The sequence below is a fragment of the Mobula birostris genome, chromosome 9, assembly GCF_030028105.1.
Source record: "Mobula birostris isolate sMobBir1 chromosome 9, sMobBir1.hap1, whole genome shotgun sequence".
Taxonomy (NCBI): domain Eukaryota; kingdom Metazoa; phylum Chordata; class Chondrichthyes; order Myliobatiformes; family Myliobatidae; genus Mobula; species Mobula birostris.
The window spans coordinates 38216655-38234024 of NC_092378.1; the positions used below are offsets into that span (position 1 = coordinate 38216655).

General features: G+C 38.9%; 1 protein-coding gene across 3 annotated transcripts in view; it reads right to left on the reverse strand.

Moving 5' to 3' along the window:
* Nucleotides 1-17370, reverse strand: part of scube1 (signal peptide, CUB domain, EGF-like 1) — a 269935-nt gene that overhangs the window by 222103 nt on the left and 30462 nt on the right. For all 3 annotated transcript variants that reach the window (XM_072267854.1, XM_072267853.1, XM_072267852.1), the window contains one exon: nucleotides 5596-5721. In XM_072267854.1, coding sequence (XP_072123955.1) covers nucleotides 5596-5721 — 126 coding nt within the window. The remainder of the gene's footprint in view (nucleotides 1-5595; nucleotides 5722-17370) is intronic.

Consider the following 17370-nt stretch of genomic DNA (forward strand, 5'->3'; position numbering starts at 1 on the left):
ACATGCCAGTGATAATAAACCTGATTCTGATTCTTCAATTAAATTGCTCTTAAATCACCCCTGGCAATTTCTCCGGTATGGCACAAATTTCACTGCTCACTCAGCTGCCACAAATGTAGGTACATTTTCTTAAAGGTAGAGATGGGACATTGTTTTGACAGGCTCAGCTGGTGGATTATACAAGAAGTTATACTGTAATCTTGGTCTCTTACTTGACGACGGCCATACAAATTCTAGGTTCCGGGGACTTTGTTCTTTTGCCCCCAAAGATAACAGATTTGATACTAATTATTGAAAACTACCATCAAGTGTAGAGTAATTCTGGACCCCATCCCCCTGCCCCACAGTTGGATTTGAAATCTGTTATCACTGTGTTTTAGAGATAAATCCACCAATACACCAGCTGAAATGGATGCATAGTGATGCACTATCCTACTAGGACAAAAACCGTGGAACTGTGGTACAACCCGAAAAAGTAGCGTGCGAGATAGCTTGGACCTGAAGAAGAGCCATTATATTTATCAACTCAAAACTGAGCATTATTTTCCTCTGATTTATTTAACAACATTTCACTAACTGACAAAACATTAGCCGTTACCCACGATCCATTTCCTTTCACAGGCTGGGTGGTGGAGAAAGAAACTTTTCCCAAGATTACTTATCACATTTGTAAACAAAGAAATACCATAATGTAACAATACCATTCTGAAGTTAATTACCCTTATATTGTTAAAGGCACTAGCATAAATACCAGAGATATTTAGCAAGAAGTTGAATCATTGGATCAGAAAGACCCCAGGTTTCACTGTCTGTTTGAATTTAGTGTATCTTAGACAAAATAGCAGTTTGGAGGGGATAATTATGTTTTTAGCTTAGGAAGTAGCAAATCAACTGCAGTTCCTGATTCAATACGGCACTCTGTTTGAATAGTCTGGGCCTTGCCAAGATCAGATGGACCAGCAAGGTCTTCATGTTAGAAATGAGAGCTAAAGTTGTGTTAAAACCTCAGATGTACACAGGGCCCATAGTTTACCATCTTCCGCCAATGTTTAGAGGCAGCTGGTAAGCCTTGTGAAACTAAGAGGAAAGACCAGACCGCCAAAATAATCAGCAGAAGCCTAGAGGAAGGGAGGAAGATTGGTGAGTGCCAACATCAGAGTACCAGGACAGTGTCTCTCAGTTCCATGGTTCAGCACCTGACATATGCTGAATAAACTCAGATGCAATAAGGATGCCATGTCTTTGAAATTTTTCATGTATAAAGCATTCAAAAAGTATTTCCAATATTCTTTTTTCTTACTTTTAAGAACATCAAGAGCTTGTCATCAGAAAATACTTTTCTATACTGAACCAGTTGATATTCAACTGCTTTTCCACTCAGGTTTTGGCTGACATCCTGACACTTTAATTTGACTGAATCTCATGACGACTAGAGATCATTCTTACTCTTGAATTCCTTTCAACTACTAACCACTTTAAGGAAAAGCAAGACTAGTTTTGTGCAAATCCCTAATCACAAAAGGTGTTTTGGAGGTTAAGGAAAGAAGCCAACAGAAGGATATGAATATGCAAAAGTCATCAGCTAGATGTTAACAGCAAGATCATCAGAAACCTTTCAGTTTTCAAAATCACAGTCATAGAGTTGCAAAAGTATTGTGCAAAAGTCTTAGGTACCTTAAATTTTTTATTAAATTTTGTTTTAGATGTTTATTTTTTGTCTTCTGCACCAGTGTGTCAGTAAAAATGAACAAATTTTAGACTAGCAGATGTTCATTTTCCAAAAAATTAAATGTTGTTTTGTGTTTCCTTAAAGAAAGTAACATTAAGTAACAGACCATTTTTCAAATAAAATCTTGATGACTTTGTAGGTATTTAGCCCAGTTCATGATTAAACCAAGATAACAAACAGTGCTAGTGATCAATGACATGAGTTGAATAAACTAAACTGATTAACTGTAAAAGAAATGGGTGCAGAAGGAATCAAACTGGGTGAAGGACAACCAAAGTAAAAGGTGAAGGTGTGTCAGATATGACAGTTTAACCTTCAAATCATCAATTCTTACACCGTTAACATAACAACAGGACACAACGTAGTCATCCTGCATCAGCAAGCTCTCTCCCAAGCAAAATTTTTGCCACAGACAGGAATTTCAGGTCTTCTATCAGTCCACCACTACTTTTAGCTCTGAATTTACAGAAACCGCTGGGACACAAGATCACCCCTCCACAGCCCAGGGAAGTATTGTCAGAAGTGGTCTTCATGGAAGAGTTGCTACCTAAAAGCCATTCCTGGGAAGTGCAAACAAAGTCAAGGGACTCACCTACGCACAAAAACACAAGGACTGAGGTACAGAATAATGCAGCATGTGCTCTGGACTGACAAGTCAAAACTTGAAATTTCTGGCTCAAGCAGGAGGCAGCTTGTCCGTAGCAGAGCTGAGAGTGCTAGATGGATGAGTGTCTGTAGCCAATAGTGAAACACGGCGGAGATTCACAACAGGTTTGGAGCTGTATTTCTACAAATGTAGTTGGGTGATCTGGTCAGAATTAATGGAATCCTCAATGCTGAGAAGTACAAGCAAATTCTCATCCATCATGCAGTACCATCAGGGAGATGAATAATCGATGGAGATTGCACATGCTACCTGTAACTACATGGGTTTCCACTGAGTGCTCCTGTTTCATTCCATATATGAAAGAAGGGCACACTGGTCCATTAATGGTCCACAATACTGTAGGTCAGCCTGAGTGTGCAGATGAATAGTCAAATAAGGGTGGAATTAATGAGAATAAAATGGGATTCATGCAGTTGTGTTCTTGGTAGTTAGCATTGGGTCAGTGAGACAAAGGGCAAGTCTTACACTGTCTGACTCAGTGATGATTATACCCTTATATATGTACATAAGGAAAACTGACCAATCTCTAAATTCCAGTTACATTTTCTCGCATTCAACATCAGCAAGACCAAGGAACTGATTGTTGACTTCAGCAGGTGCTCACTGAAGGGTGTGCAGCATCAAGTTCCTGGGCATCAACATCTATGAGCATCTATCCTGGGCCTAGCACAACAATGCAATCACAAGAAAGGCATAATAGTGACTATAATTTGCTACATTAAAGACTCTGACAAATTTCTGGTTCTGATTCAGACTCATTTATTGATGACTTGTACATCAAAACATACAGTGAAATGTGCATTTGTGTTAACAACCAACACAACGCAAGGATGTGCTGGGGCAGCTTGCAAGTGTCTGCACACATTCCGGCACTAACATAGCATGCCTACCCTGTTCACAGAACAACACAAGCAATAACGACAACAATAGATCAACAGTAACAATTCTGTACTGAAAGCATTCTGACTGATTGCATCACAGCCTGGCATGGAGCCTCCAATGCACAGGATCACAAGAGGGTTATCGACTCAGCCAGCTCCATCGTGGGCACAACCCTCGCTGCCTTCTAGGACATCTTCAAGTAACGGTACCTCAAGATGATGGTGGCTTCCATTATTAAGGACCTTCACCATCCAGAATGTGCCCTCCTCTTGTGACTACCATCAGGGAGAAGCTAAAGGAGTCTGAAGATTCATATTTATATGATTCAGAAATATCTTCTTCCCCTCCATCAGATTTCTGAGTGGTCCATGAACACTACCTTGTTTTTCTGTTTCTTTTAAGCACTATTTAGTTTTAGTGATTTATTGATTTATGTGTCTTTGCACTGTACTGCTGCAGCAAAACAACAGATTTTATGTCATACGTCAGTGATAATAAATCTAATTCTGATGAACAAAACCCAAAGGTCATTCAGATGGCCAAAGTTGCATTTCTAAAACTTCTAGTGCAATATTTTGGAAACTTTTTAAAGTTAGTGTTCCAACTGGTAGAAATCCAGAGCTTTGCAACTATACCATGTGTTATGACAATCTGAAGTGGAAACTGCTTTGCTAACTTGGAAAAATTGTGGTTTGACTTAAATTAAATTAGTGAACTGTTCTAAAGTTTTAATGGAATATTCCAATTGCCTCAGCATAGCAACTTACCAGCTAAAGTGAACTGCATAAAAGGAGCAATTCTATCTCACTCATGCATAGAGGATTTTCCCTGAAAATCAATGATATTCTTAACTTCAAAGCAGTGAGTCATCTCTGGTATTATGTGACCCGTTTCAGTGTTGTCATATTTACATGTAGTGACAGATTTTGCAACTATATTTAATTTTCCAAAAATCACCTGATGGCCATAGTTACACCTGGCTCCAGGTTTCAGCTTTGTATTGGGTTCACTTAAGTGGTGGCATGGAAAATTGCAAAGAAGATGCAATTGAATCAAATTGGGTCAAAATTACTAGACAAAACAAAGTAAAATGTTTTCATGTTGAAATAACATCATGGAGCCTGAGAGAAACAAATGACATTTTAGAATATAGAAAATTAACCATCCCAACTAATAAATTTTGAATACTATTGGTACTTCCTGAAGTTCTCCACCAACAGTATTTTCCTCCTTCCAATTCCCATGTGTAACACAGGGGTTCCCAACCTGGAGTCCATGGACTCCTCTATTAATGGTAGGGGTCCATGGCATAAAAAAGGCTGGGAACTCCTACTATGACAAATAAATTGAGAATCTAACAGACATAGGAATGGAATAAAAATTTAAGATGAATCTTAATGGGGTTTTTGATGTAACAATTAATGTTTTACACTACAGGATTTGGCCAAAGTCACACAGAAATAAAATGCACAGACTTCTCATCTTAACAAACCTGCATAAATATTAACACACCTTGTGAGTGATAACCTCCTGTGCCACCTTGTACTATCGTTTTTGTTTCAGTAACTTAAATAAATCATTCTTAAATTCTGACAATCACTATTCATTCACTAATTCTAACCATTCCACCATGACCCCTCCCCCCATCTCCTTAAAACAGCTGTGTCCCAAATCACTTGAAATCAATTTCTTTACCCACTTGCTCTTGTCTATGTGCTATGGAAATTGGCTTTCCAATAACTATTGCAGGATTTCCTTGAATTGTCACTGTAAATTAAACAAATGATTATTAGAAACCACAAAACAGTCAGGGTCAATGACTGTTGCTGTTATCTCTCCAGTTTCTGCCAAAGCTTTACAAAAGTTATACTGTACCTGGAGATCTAAAAAAATGGAATATGCAACTATATCCCTATCTCACCTTTTTATCTGTTTGGTCTCTTCTATGAGATCACTCCCTTTATTTCCTGAAACACACACACTTCAAGTATGATGTTCATAAAGTCATACGGCAACAATAGGGAGCATATGAACAGAATATCACGCTCAAATGAGATGCGTATGAATTCCATCCACGTTTATTTGGATTAACAAACTACCTCAAATTAAATTGTTAAACTAAAGATAGAAGGCTACTGTTGCGTGAGCATGATCACATTTATCACAAGTCTTCAGCTTGAAGCACGTGATATTTGAAGAATATTTCTTCCACAGAATGGTAAACAAAATTAAAATTGTATTTCTTTATTTACAAAGAAAACTGAGTGTAAAAAGATGTTAATTCTAACACTACATTTAAGGAAGTGATACAACTTACCCAGGCAATTATGTCCATCGTGCGCCAGCATAAAACCATCGTAACAAGTGCACCTGTAGTTGCCAGGAATGTTGATGCACTCATGAACGCAACCACCATTGTAGTCATTGTCACATTCGTCAACATCTGGAAGACAGTTAACAAGACTCAATAAAGCACAGGATGTTTTGGAAGACATTACATAAGAGCAGAAGGTAATCAACAGTAATGGAGACAAGCACCATAGTGAAGGTATTTGATTGTCCCAGTAAATCTGAGCTTTCAGTTCAAGAGTACAAACAACTCACAGCAAACCTATTGTGCTGTGGTAAATAATAATGGAAAAGAGGGGACAGTTCAGAAAATGGTCACAGAAACATTGCTACCATAACTATATTAAAAATGCTGCAGTGCTAAACATTACTAAAGAATGCAGAAAAAGTTCCTGAATATATTTTTTGAAAAGAAGAATTTACGATTTGGTTAAAATCATCCATGTCAACTAAAACATTGAAAACAATGCTATCATTACCAGCAAATTAAGAGTTAACAGGTTTACACAACATTCCACAACTCAATATTTTTAATGGCAGGGTTAACCCAATTATTTCAAACATTTTGTGGTCTTCATTAAAGTAACATAATCTCATGTAAACATTAAGTTTGCCTGCCAAATATCACTTCCAGGCCAACTTTCCAGAATTATTAAGTGTTCTTCTGAAGGTCATAATTCATCTTAATTTTTACTGCTTTCACTAACCTCTAAGTAGTCCACATAAAACAGAAAGTACACACATGAATACTTCATTAGATGCACACTCATGCAGGACTTACATTTCCTGGAGATCTGCAAAGTATTGTGCATAGAGATGGGATTTTTCCCAATCATTCAATCTCTCACATTTCATTTATATTACATAAAGTGAGAAGGCATGACAATGCGAATTGACAATTTAGGTAATCAGCCTTAGGTAGTTAACAGGAGGTTGGACCTGATAATATTGTACTGGTGCAAAGATGTGGCACCAGGCTTAATGCTACTTGCTTAGCACAATGACATGGGTTGGGCCTAACATAAGGTGGTGGTGGCAAGATATGGGCTGGGATGGTACAATAAAAAATAGAAATGTTGGAAACACTCAACAGTTAGGCATCAAATGTGGCAAGGGAAATAGAGTTAACCTTTCAGGTCTGAGACTTTATCAGAACTATATTCTAATGTAATGTTATACCACAGAATGCCTTAAAATGTTACCAGCTTTTCTTCCTCTCAGATTCCAATAAGAAACTTTGACCTGCTGATATTTAAAACCATTTGCAGTATAGATAATGTCTGACAAATAGATTCAAAATGCAAAGGACAAGAAAAGGTGGCAATTAGCTATATGAAAATTCCCACCACAATTTCCACCTCTTCCCTCCTTGAATATGACCACCAACTCCAAATACAGAGGGGATAAAAACTAATTGCATTTTGGTTTATTTTTGAATTACAAAAACTTCACCATTCTAATATATGTGGGACAGACATGTATTTCAAAGGGTGCCTCTGTTAGGGCCCTTTTGGTGCTGCATAAGGTAGAATGTGCAAAGGGGTATTAAAAATGTTCACATAATATTGCTACCACATAAAAAGCAAGAACTATAGATATTGAAAATGGGAAGTAAAAACAAAGCCTGTTTAAAATATTCAAGATCAGGCAGCGTCTGTGGAGAAAGAAGTAGAGTTAGTATTTCAGATTAAAGACTTTTCAGCAGAATCGGCAAATGGGAAAAGTTACAAAGGGGATGTCTGTGATAGACAGCTGAACAGGGGAGATGGTGATGCAAACACTGGTGCTGTCAACTGAAGAAATTTGTCATTCTGGAGGAGATGTAGATTACAGATAGAGACAGCATGGGAACAACCTTCTGCCCAACTTGTCCATGCAAACCATGGCATCCACCAAGCTAATGCTATTTGGCTGTGTTTGGCTCATATCCCTTTAAAACTTTACCCTCCACGTGCTTTTCCAAATGTCTCCTAAATATTGTAGCGAATGGTGAATGAACACAGACAACAAAGAGGAATGAACACAATGCTGGATACAAAATCACAACAGGGACTAGAAATCTGAAATAATAAGTGAAAGCTGGAAATACTAAGCATTCTGTGGAGAGCAATGAACTGAATTTCAAATAAATTTATTATCAAAGTACTATACATATATGTCACCATTTTCTTGTGGGCATACACAGTATAGCCAAGAAGCACAATAGAATTATTGAAAGACTGCACCCAACAGGACAAACAACTGATGTGGAAATATAACAATAAACTGTGCAAATACAAAAGTAAAAATATTAAATAAATAAGCAATAAACATCAAGAAAATTAGTTGAAGAGCCTTGAAAGGGAGTCCATAGGTTGTGGGAATGTTTCAGTGATGGGACGAGTGAAGTTATACCCCCTGGTTCAACAGCCCGGTGGTTGAGGGGTAATAACTGTTCCTGAACCTGATGGTGTGGGTCTGAGGATCCCATACCATCTTCCTGATGGCAGCAGTGAGAAGCGAACATGTCCTGGGTGGTGGGGTTCCTTGATGATGGATGCTGTTTTCCTGCAACAGTGTTCCATGCAGATGGGTTCAATGGTAGGGACAGCTTTACCCATGATGGACTGGGAAGTATCCACTAATTTTTGTTGGATTTTCTATTCGGGGCATTGGTATTTCCATACCAGGCCTTGGTGCAACCAGTCTATATACACTCCACCACACATCTATGGAAGTTTGTCAAAGTTTTAGATATCATGCCAAATCTTTACAAATTTGTAAGGAAGTAGAGGTGCTGCCATGCTTTCTTCATAATGGCACTTACATGCTGGACCCAGGACAAATTCTCTGAAATGATAACAGCGAGAGATTTAAATTTGCTGACCCTCTCCACCTCTGATCCTCAGATGAGGACTGGCTCATGGACCTCCAGCTTCCTCCTCATGAAGTCAATAATCAGAAGCTTCTCTTCACCCCCTCCTCCTTTCTATTGCTAAAGTGCTCTTAACAACAGTATTTTACTTTGTGACAAATGATACAATGTCCTCCCATTGAGTCTATCTATGCTGACACAGAGTAATCTTGTACCTCCATTAATTTTCTCAGTATTCTCTCAGCATTGTCATCAGCTCCCTCAGGCTCACATACAGTGACCAATTAATCTACCTTTGACATTTTGGATGAGAGTGGAGCACCCAGAAGAAACCTATATGGTCACAGGGAGAACATACAAACATCACCTGGGGCTAGGACTGGATCCTGGTTATTGGAACTGTGAAGCAGCAGCTCTATCAGCAGCCCAGACGTGGCCTGGTTCTGATTGTCAGCCACCTCTTAATTCTGTTCCTCTCTTCACTGCTGACTATTTCTCATATTTTCTGTTTTTTTATATCACTGGTAGCTGCCAATAACAAATTGTGTTGATAGCAGTCAATCAAAAACAAAGTTTCCCCATTTCTGGGAAGAAATCTTGAAAATGTTGTTTCAAGTTCTTTCTGTGGAGTTTTGCAGCCTTCCCAAATTTCATGTCCTGGCATATCTTAAAAGTGAAAACTGACTGGTAAACCTCATGACATTTGCTAATGGAAAATAGCACATGTAGTTTTTCTTTTTCTGTATGTCACCTGAAATGGCAGGAACATCTGTTTTAAACTTGTTTATCACACCTCACCATCACAATTTTTGTGTTTGCAGAACTGAAATTTAAATTTCAATCTCACACTAACACAGTGAACATTCATAACTTTAAATATGAACAGTAAGGAAAAGCAGCTAAGTAAAAAGGAACAAAACCAAACTATTCTTATACAGTACATATTTGTTGTACCTATCAGTTTTTTCAGCTAATTCTATACAAGCAAAAATTAAAAATAGTTCACCTAGAGTTTTCTAAAAAGCTCCAGAAAAAAAATTGTGTAATAGTGAAATGCTCTCGTCTTTTAAATTTTCAAACACAAACTTGTATAATTGTTATTGTTGATATTCATCCATAGATGGTAATCAGTCAGAGTTAACAACAATAACAATTTATTTTCCATTAGTGCAACAGATCAAAGGCTTTATTCTTTGGAGGTTAGAAGCTTCCTAACGGATGATGTTGTAAGTGTTTCCATCTCTCTGAGCAGATACAAATGCCAAAATCCTTCCTTTAATTGGCTGAGATATTGTTCCACTAAACAGGAGGTGTAATGGACTAATGCACATTTGTGCTGGGACACCTTGCTGCAATGGTTGTGTAAGATGACCCAGGCATCACATGCAGTGGAATCCGTCTTAATTCGTACTGTGCACCTATATTTTTAACTCCATTAACACTGGCTTTCAGCAATAAGCAGAAAAAAAAAACAAGTGTCAGGTCCTATAACGAAAGGATTAGGGGATGAGGACAGTGATGTGTCCTGGAGCAAGGATGGCAGAATCAGATGATTATCGTAGGCAGGGCCATATTCCCTTTAATTGTTACCTCGAAAAAATTCATGAAGGTCATCATCTTTATGATTTTTGTGTGCTACCTGCACAAAAGAATCTGAAGAATGCCCAAGTTCATGTCAAATGCTGTTGGCCTCCATTGTGCATACTTGAATGCTAATATGCCATGCATGTTGAGAACTTAGAAACTATCTCACAACTTTCTGATCTCTGCAATGAGTACTCAACCACAGTTGGTGATAATGCTTACTTTAAGAAAAAAACAAAGACCCCTTCAGGGATTCATAGACCTCGTGAAGATTGACACACATTTGTTTGATAACTCTCTCCTAACTCCCAAGGAAAGGGTTGTCACTCAATAGTCAGGAGTTCCATCACCAATTTTAAATTGCTCATTCCCTCCATTAGGGATTATTCTGGGGTTATGAAATTATGGATAGCATAATTATGGTTTAGCATAAAATGGGTTCCATTCTTTAGGAAATAAGACCTGTACACAATTTAAACTCCACCTGATACTTTGTGGCTAGTGAAATCAAATATTTGTTGTAGGACATTCTAACACTGTCCATTGAAATTACCTATGGAAAGACAATAGAGTAATGTTCCTGCAATTAGCACTTTACTAAAGATGCCCAGCTCAGGACAGATCTACTTTGTCACTTAACCTTCTAGTTAATTTTATATTCATGGAGCCAACTTTCACACTACAACTAAAGGGGTATACTTTGGGTGGCTGAGTTATGACAGTAGGATAAAGGAATGTCAATCAATTCTGAGACTGTATCCAAGGAAACCTCTCATTGACAATGAAAGATCAGGTCCAATAATGGTGACTATAAAACCAACCACGTACAGTAAGCTCTCTGCATTGCTACATCTCCCAACACAGCAATCCCAATGACACCAGAAAAACACGTATGACACCATTGCTACATATAGAGCTGCCAGAAGCAAACATGACTTCACTTGGTTTAATAGATGCGCCTTTTCTTTCTACTACAGATTGACATGAAGGCGTTCTCATTTTTAAATGGTACAGAAAACAATTCTGCATCACATAAAATCCGATATTTTGTTCAAATACTGTAACTCCCAAATGTATTATTAATTTTCTTTTTGGATTTTGGTGGCTTATGCTTAAATTCTTACTTAGGAAAAGAGCATTTCATGCAATGTAAATGGTATATTTAATCAAGAGTTGACAAAATTAAAGGATAAAGTACACTGTCAACTGATATTCCAGAAACTTTTTTCACTTAAAAGAAAGGAACAGATCTAAAGAGTAAAAATGCATCCTAAAGGGTGCACCCCAAGTTTAATTTATTCTCCCTCTCTGTTACAAACTTTGTCCGTTGGGTTCAGGGAAAGTTTAGCCAGCAGTCACAGCACAAATCAGAGGTCTGCTGCAGATGGGGAAGAAAAAGCAGAAAACGCCATTAATAGATGGTCTGAAGGTTCAAGTCAAGTAGAAGGGAGAAGCAATCAGATACTAAAACACTGTCAGCGATAACAGTTGGTAGTAGTGCTTGGGGTCCAGTGGATGTAGGCGGGTTGGGTGGGGAGAAGGTTGGGACCAGGTCCTAGATGACCAGAAGTTTTAGGGAAGAAGTAGTGTTGGGAACGAAACTACCATTGACAAATAATTGATTTACATATTAGTCATCTCTAACCAGCGGTATAATAGGAAAGCCAAATTGTGATACAAGCCTCCAAGCATTCAGGTTCCTGGGCCAAAGTGATTCATGTTCCATGCAAAAGGAGCATTGCAAAAGAAATAATGTCAACTCATGGACATCTGGCATGGAAATTGGATCATGGGTTCATTGGTGACCAGCGGTTGGAAGTGCTGGTTAAATTTCTAGATTGACACAAGACACCCTGAGAATTATTGTTTTCACATTTTGTTCTGGAATAGGTAAGATTTTCAATCACAGAATTCTGAAAAAAATACTACCATTCAATATTTGGTTAAACATCTAAGACACATTGAAAGGCATGTATTTTTTCCCAATTAAATCCTCAGTGTGTCAAACTCTTGACATCATCTGATGGAATTGATCCACATACTCTTCAGATCAATTTTCCAGTGCAACTTAAGATTAGTTTTAGATTCAAGAGAAACAGAGAGCAAGAGAAATACAGTGACAGTGAGACAGAGATTTCTCCCAATGCCCTGTTATTCCCATTACCACTGTTCTCTACCAAAATATGTTAGCAGACATTCAGTATTCAGAATCTCTGGGCTCTACAGGTGTTGGGATGATATGTTGAAATTATATAAGATGCTGGTGAGGCCTAATTTGGAGTATTGTGTCCAGTTTTGGTCACCTACCTACAGAACAGATGTAAATAAGATTGAAAGAGTGCATAGAAAATTTACAAGGATGTTAATGACACTTGAGGACCTAACTTACTAGGAAAGGTTGAGTAGGTTAGAAATTTATTCCCTACAGTGTAGAAGATTGAGGGGAGACTTGATAAAGGGATACAAAATTATGAGGGGTACAAATGCAATAAATGCTTTTCCACTGAGGTTGGGTGAGAGTAGAACTTGGAGTCATTGGTTAAGGGTGAAAGCTGAAATGTTTAAAGGGAACATGAGGGGGAACTTATTCACTCAGAGGGTGTTGAGAGTGTGGAGCGAGCTGCCAGTGCAAGTGGTGGGTACGGGGTTGATTTCAACATTTAAGCAGGATCTCCCAGTGGCCACACATTTTAATTCCACATCCCATTCCCATTCTGACATGTCTATCCACGGCCTCCTCTACTGTAAAGATGAAGCCACACTCAGGTTGGAGGAACAACACCTTATATTCCGTCTGGGTAGCCTCCAACCTGATGGCATGAACATCGACTTCTCTAACTTCCGCTAGGCCCCACCTCCCCCTCGTACCCCATCTGTTACTTATTTTTATGCACACATTCTTTCTCTCACTCTCCTTTTTCTCCCTCTGTCCCTCTGAATATACCTCTTGCCCATCCTCTGGGTAACCCCCCCCCGTCTTTCTTCCCGGACCTCCTGTCCCATGATTCTCTCGTATCCCCTTTTGCCTATCACCTGTCCAGCTCTTGGCTCTATCTCTCCCCCTCCTGTCTTCTCCTATCATTTTGGATCTCCCCCTCCAACTTTCAAATCCCTTACTCACTCTTCCTTCAGTTAGTCCTGACGAAGGGTCTCGGCCTCTTCCTACAGATGCTGCTTGGCCTGCTGCGTTCACCAACAACTTTGATGTGTGTTGTTACAACATATACCAGTGATATTAAACATGATTCTGATTGTGATGCCCATGAATATGAACAAACTTTATAAAAAGGCAAAATACATTGGAAAAACTGATCAGGAGGTACAGATAACACAGAACGTGTTAAAAAGCCTGAAGGAAGTCAATGGAGTGTTCTGGATGTTACATTCCTATTGTCACAGAGTATAAGACAAAAAGGTGATGCACAACACAGGCAGGACGTTAGATAGGGTAATGGAAGCAGCTTTTAAAACCCCATTGTAGAAAGATATTGGTAACCAAAGCAAAAGTGCCACATAAATCGATAGAGGCCACCAAGATCAGAGGATATACGATGGAGTACTTGAAAAACTGGAATATCGTTCACCACACCAGAGAAGCTTAATGGCAAATTTAGAAAAAGAATTCAATGTTTTAAAAGGGATTAAGAGAATAAATAGTAAAAGACTATGTCTAGTAGTTGCTGCATATGTACGAAGAAAGGCTAAGCTTAGGATTAATGCTAAAAGCACAAGAAAGATGGCTTTATATGAAGAGTTACTAGAAAAAAGGAATACATAAAGCTTTTGAACAATAGCCGTTCCCAGTGTTTGGGAAGCCAGTCTGAAAGATCCAAAAAAAGTGGATTAGTTAGCATTCGTTATGCAGAAGTTCTCAACTACATAGAGAACATAAAGTACTACAGCGCAGAACCAGGCACTTCAGCCCATCTAGACCGTGCCAAATTATTATTCTCTCTGGTCCCACTGACCTATACCTGAACCATAGCCATCCATACACCTCCTATTCATGTACTTATCCAACTTCTCTCAGTGTTCAAATTGAACCCAAATTCACCACTTTCGCTGGCAGCTCATTCCATACTCTCACCCTCTGAATGATGTTTCCCCTCAAGTACTTCTCCTTTCATCCGTAACCTATGACCTCTAGTTCTAGCCTCACCCAACCTCAGTGAAAAATGCCTGCTTGCATTTACCCTATCTATACCCCTCATAATTTTACCTCTGTCAAATCTCCCCTCATTCTCCTACAGTCTAGAGAATAAAGTCCCAATCTATTCAATCTTTCCCAATGACGTAGGTCCTCATGTCCCAGCAACATCCTTGCAAATTTGTTCTGTACTCTTTCAATCTTATTGATACCTTTCCTGTAGGTAAGTGACCAGAACTGCACACAATACTCCAAATTAACCCTCACCAACATCTTATATAATTTCAACATAACATCCCAACTCCTGTACTCAATACTCTGATCTATGAAGTCCAATGTGCCAAAAACTCTCTTTATGATCCTATATATTTTCAAGGAATTATGGATCTGTTTCCCCAGATTCCTTTGTCCTACCATACCCCTGATGCCCCGCTGTTCATTGTGTTTGACCTCCCAAAGTGCAACACCTCACATTTGCCTGCACTAAATTCCATCTGCCATTTCTGAACCCATTTATCCAGCTGGTCCAGATCACTGTCCATCACTGTCATAGACTATCTGGGAGAAGAAATCAGCCTCATAAAGCCTTTTTTTTACTGTCACACTTCTTTATTGTGAGCATGAATTAAGTATTTAATATTGACTCATTAGTGCTTGGTACTGTACTTGTCCAGGCCATTATCAGAGGCCAACTTGTCCTTAAACCATGCTGTTGTCAGGAATATTGGGTCTTGTACAATGACTAATTAATCAGTTCTGTTCTTCTCAAAACCTAGAATTACTGCCAATATAAGGTGGTTACCAACGCAATGAGGTTGTATTACTTTGCTGTTTTAACAGATGTTAACCCACTTTTCCCCTTAGTAAGTTAACCTCAGCTAATCATATGTTTTCCTATAACAGAGGAGGAAGCAATTCATCTTAAGTCTGTCTGCTCTCAGAGCAACACCAATCACATTTCCACACTATTTCCCTGTAACCCATTCTCACACATGCCCAACTCTACAACCTCCCACCTACATTAAGGTTAATTCACCATAGTCAATTAAACTAACAGTCAGCCTATTTTTGCTATGTGGGGGTAGACCTCTGTAATTACAGGACAAATGTGCAAACTGTATAGAATTTACCATAGATTATGATGCCACTGGTTACTGGAGTTGTGAAGCAACTACATTTCCAGTGGGACTATTAATGAGCTAGACTTAGGGCTGTAAACTACAATTTCTAAATATGGAGGTGGTGATAAATTGCAACGGGATATAAATCAGCTTGTAGGATGGGCAGATATGTGGCAGGTGAAGTTTAATGCAGAGGAAAGTGAGGATGAGAGGCTGTTCTGAAAATGGTGCAGGAAGAAGGGAAATGAGGGAGAGGGAGCTCTATTATTGAAACTAGCACGGCAGGTTGAGAAAATAATTCTGGTTTGCCAATGGAGTACAAAGCCAATCCGTCACTGTCTGCAAGGAGTTTATACATTCTCCCTGTGATCACATTGATTTCCTCCAGGTCCTCCATTGTAAAATGACCCGTGATTAGGTTATGGTTGAAACAGGGGTCGCTGGGCGGTGTGACTCAAAAGGTCAGAAAGCCCTACTCCTGCTGTATCCAAATCCTTGGCTTTGTCTATTGCCCGTTGCCAGGGCCGGGGTCGAAGCGTTCGGTGCTCAGTGCTCGGTGTCGGAGGCTCGAAGTTTTCAGATGGACTCAAGAGTCGTCTGTGGTCGGGTGCTTCCAGGGTGCTGCATCAGCAAGTTTGCGGTGCTGGAGGCTCACGACAGGAAGAGAGTTTCTCTTCCTTCTACTGTCTGCGTGAGATGATGGGACTTTTGAGAGACTTTGAGACTTTTTTTTTTACCATGCCCATGGTCTGTTCTTTATCAAATTACGGTATTGCTTTGCACTGTTGTAACTATATGTTATAATTATGTGGCTTTTGATAGTTTTTTTTAGTCTTGGTTTGTCTTGTGTTTCTGTGATATCATTCTGGAGGAACATTGTATCATTCCTTAATGCATGCATTACTAAATGACAATAAAAGAGGACTGCGTGTCCTCATACTCTAATCTAATCTAATCTCCATAAATAAATAAATAAACCTCAGGTCCATCCTCAGCTACACTAATTAATGTGCTCATTTCTCAACACCTCCTAAGAGGAAGGATGTGGAGGCACTGAAGAAGATCCAGAGAAGGTTAACAAGAATGGTTCCAAGGAGAAGACAAGACAGTAATAGGGATACAAGAAACAGTAATAATAAGGAGAAAACAAACCGCTGGAGAAACTCAGCAAATCGAGTAGCATCTGTAGCGTGGATTGTGTATGGAAGGGATTTTTGATATTCATCCTGATACAAAGTCCCAACCAAAAACACAGACAATTCCTTTCCCCTCACCCCACAACCCCAAACAGATGCTGCTCAACTCACTAAGTTCCTCCAGCAGATGGTTTGTTGTTGCATTTGCAAATACGGATTAGAGTCATTGGAGCTGTTGTTGTTGAAGGCGGCTCAGGGGAGATCTTAAAGGGGGCTATAAAACACAAGAGGTAAAAATGAAAGAGATTTAACAATGACGTGAGGAAAGAGAATTTTACATATCTTGTAACTGGAATCTGGAATGTATTGCCTGTAGATGTGATGAGACAGATTTCATGGTGGCCTTTGAGAGGAAAATAGATAAATGTAGGAGGTGGAACTATTGTATAATGGTATGTTATTCTGATAGCGTGCTTGCATGGGTATGATGGGCCAAATTGCCGCCTTCTGTTTTGTTTGTTCAATGATATGATGGAAAAGTAAGTAAAATATTACAAATTATTCTTCTGAAAAAGCAAAAGTACCCAAACTTCTATAATAAGTGCAATAAAGAAAGAAATGAATACCAGATAACAATATAATCTTTGTGGCTAGATTGCAACAATAAATTCTTTTCAGTTTGTGACATGAACTAACCTCTCAATTAAATACAATTCCCAGTCATGCTTTATTCTCCAAATACACCCCCAGAGAAACATTTCTCTATTTAGTGGCCTATTTTAACAGCTTTGGGAGTAGTTTTGCAATGAAGTCAGATTCCAAGTTTCCTGATTTCCTGGAACATCAGCCAAGTACCCTTCTCTTCACGAGTCAGCATATTGAGAACTAAGTGAACAGCATG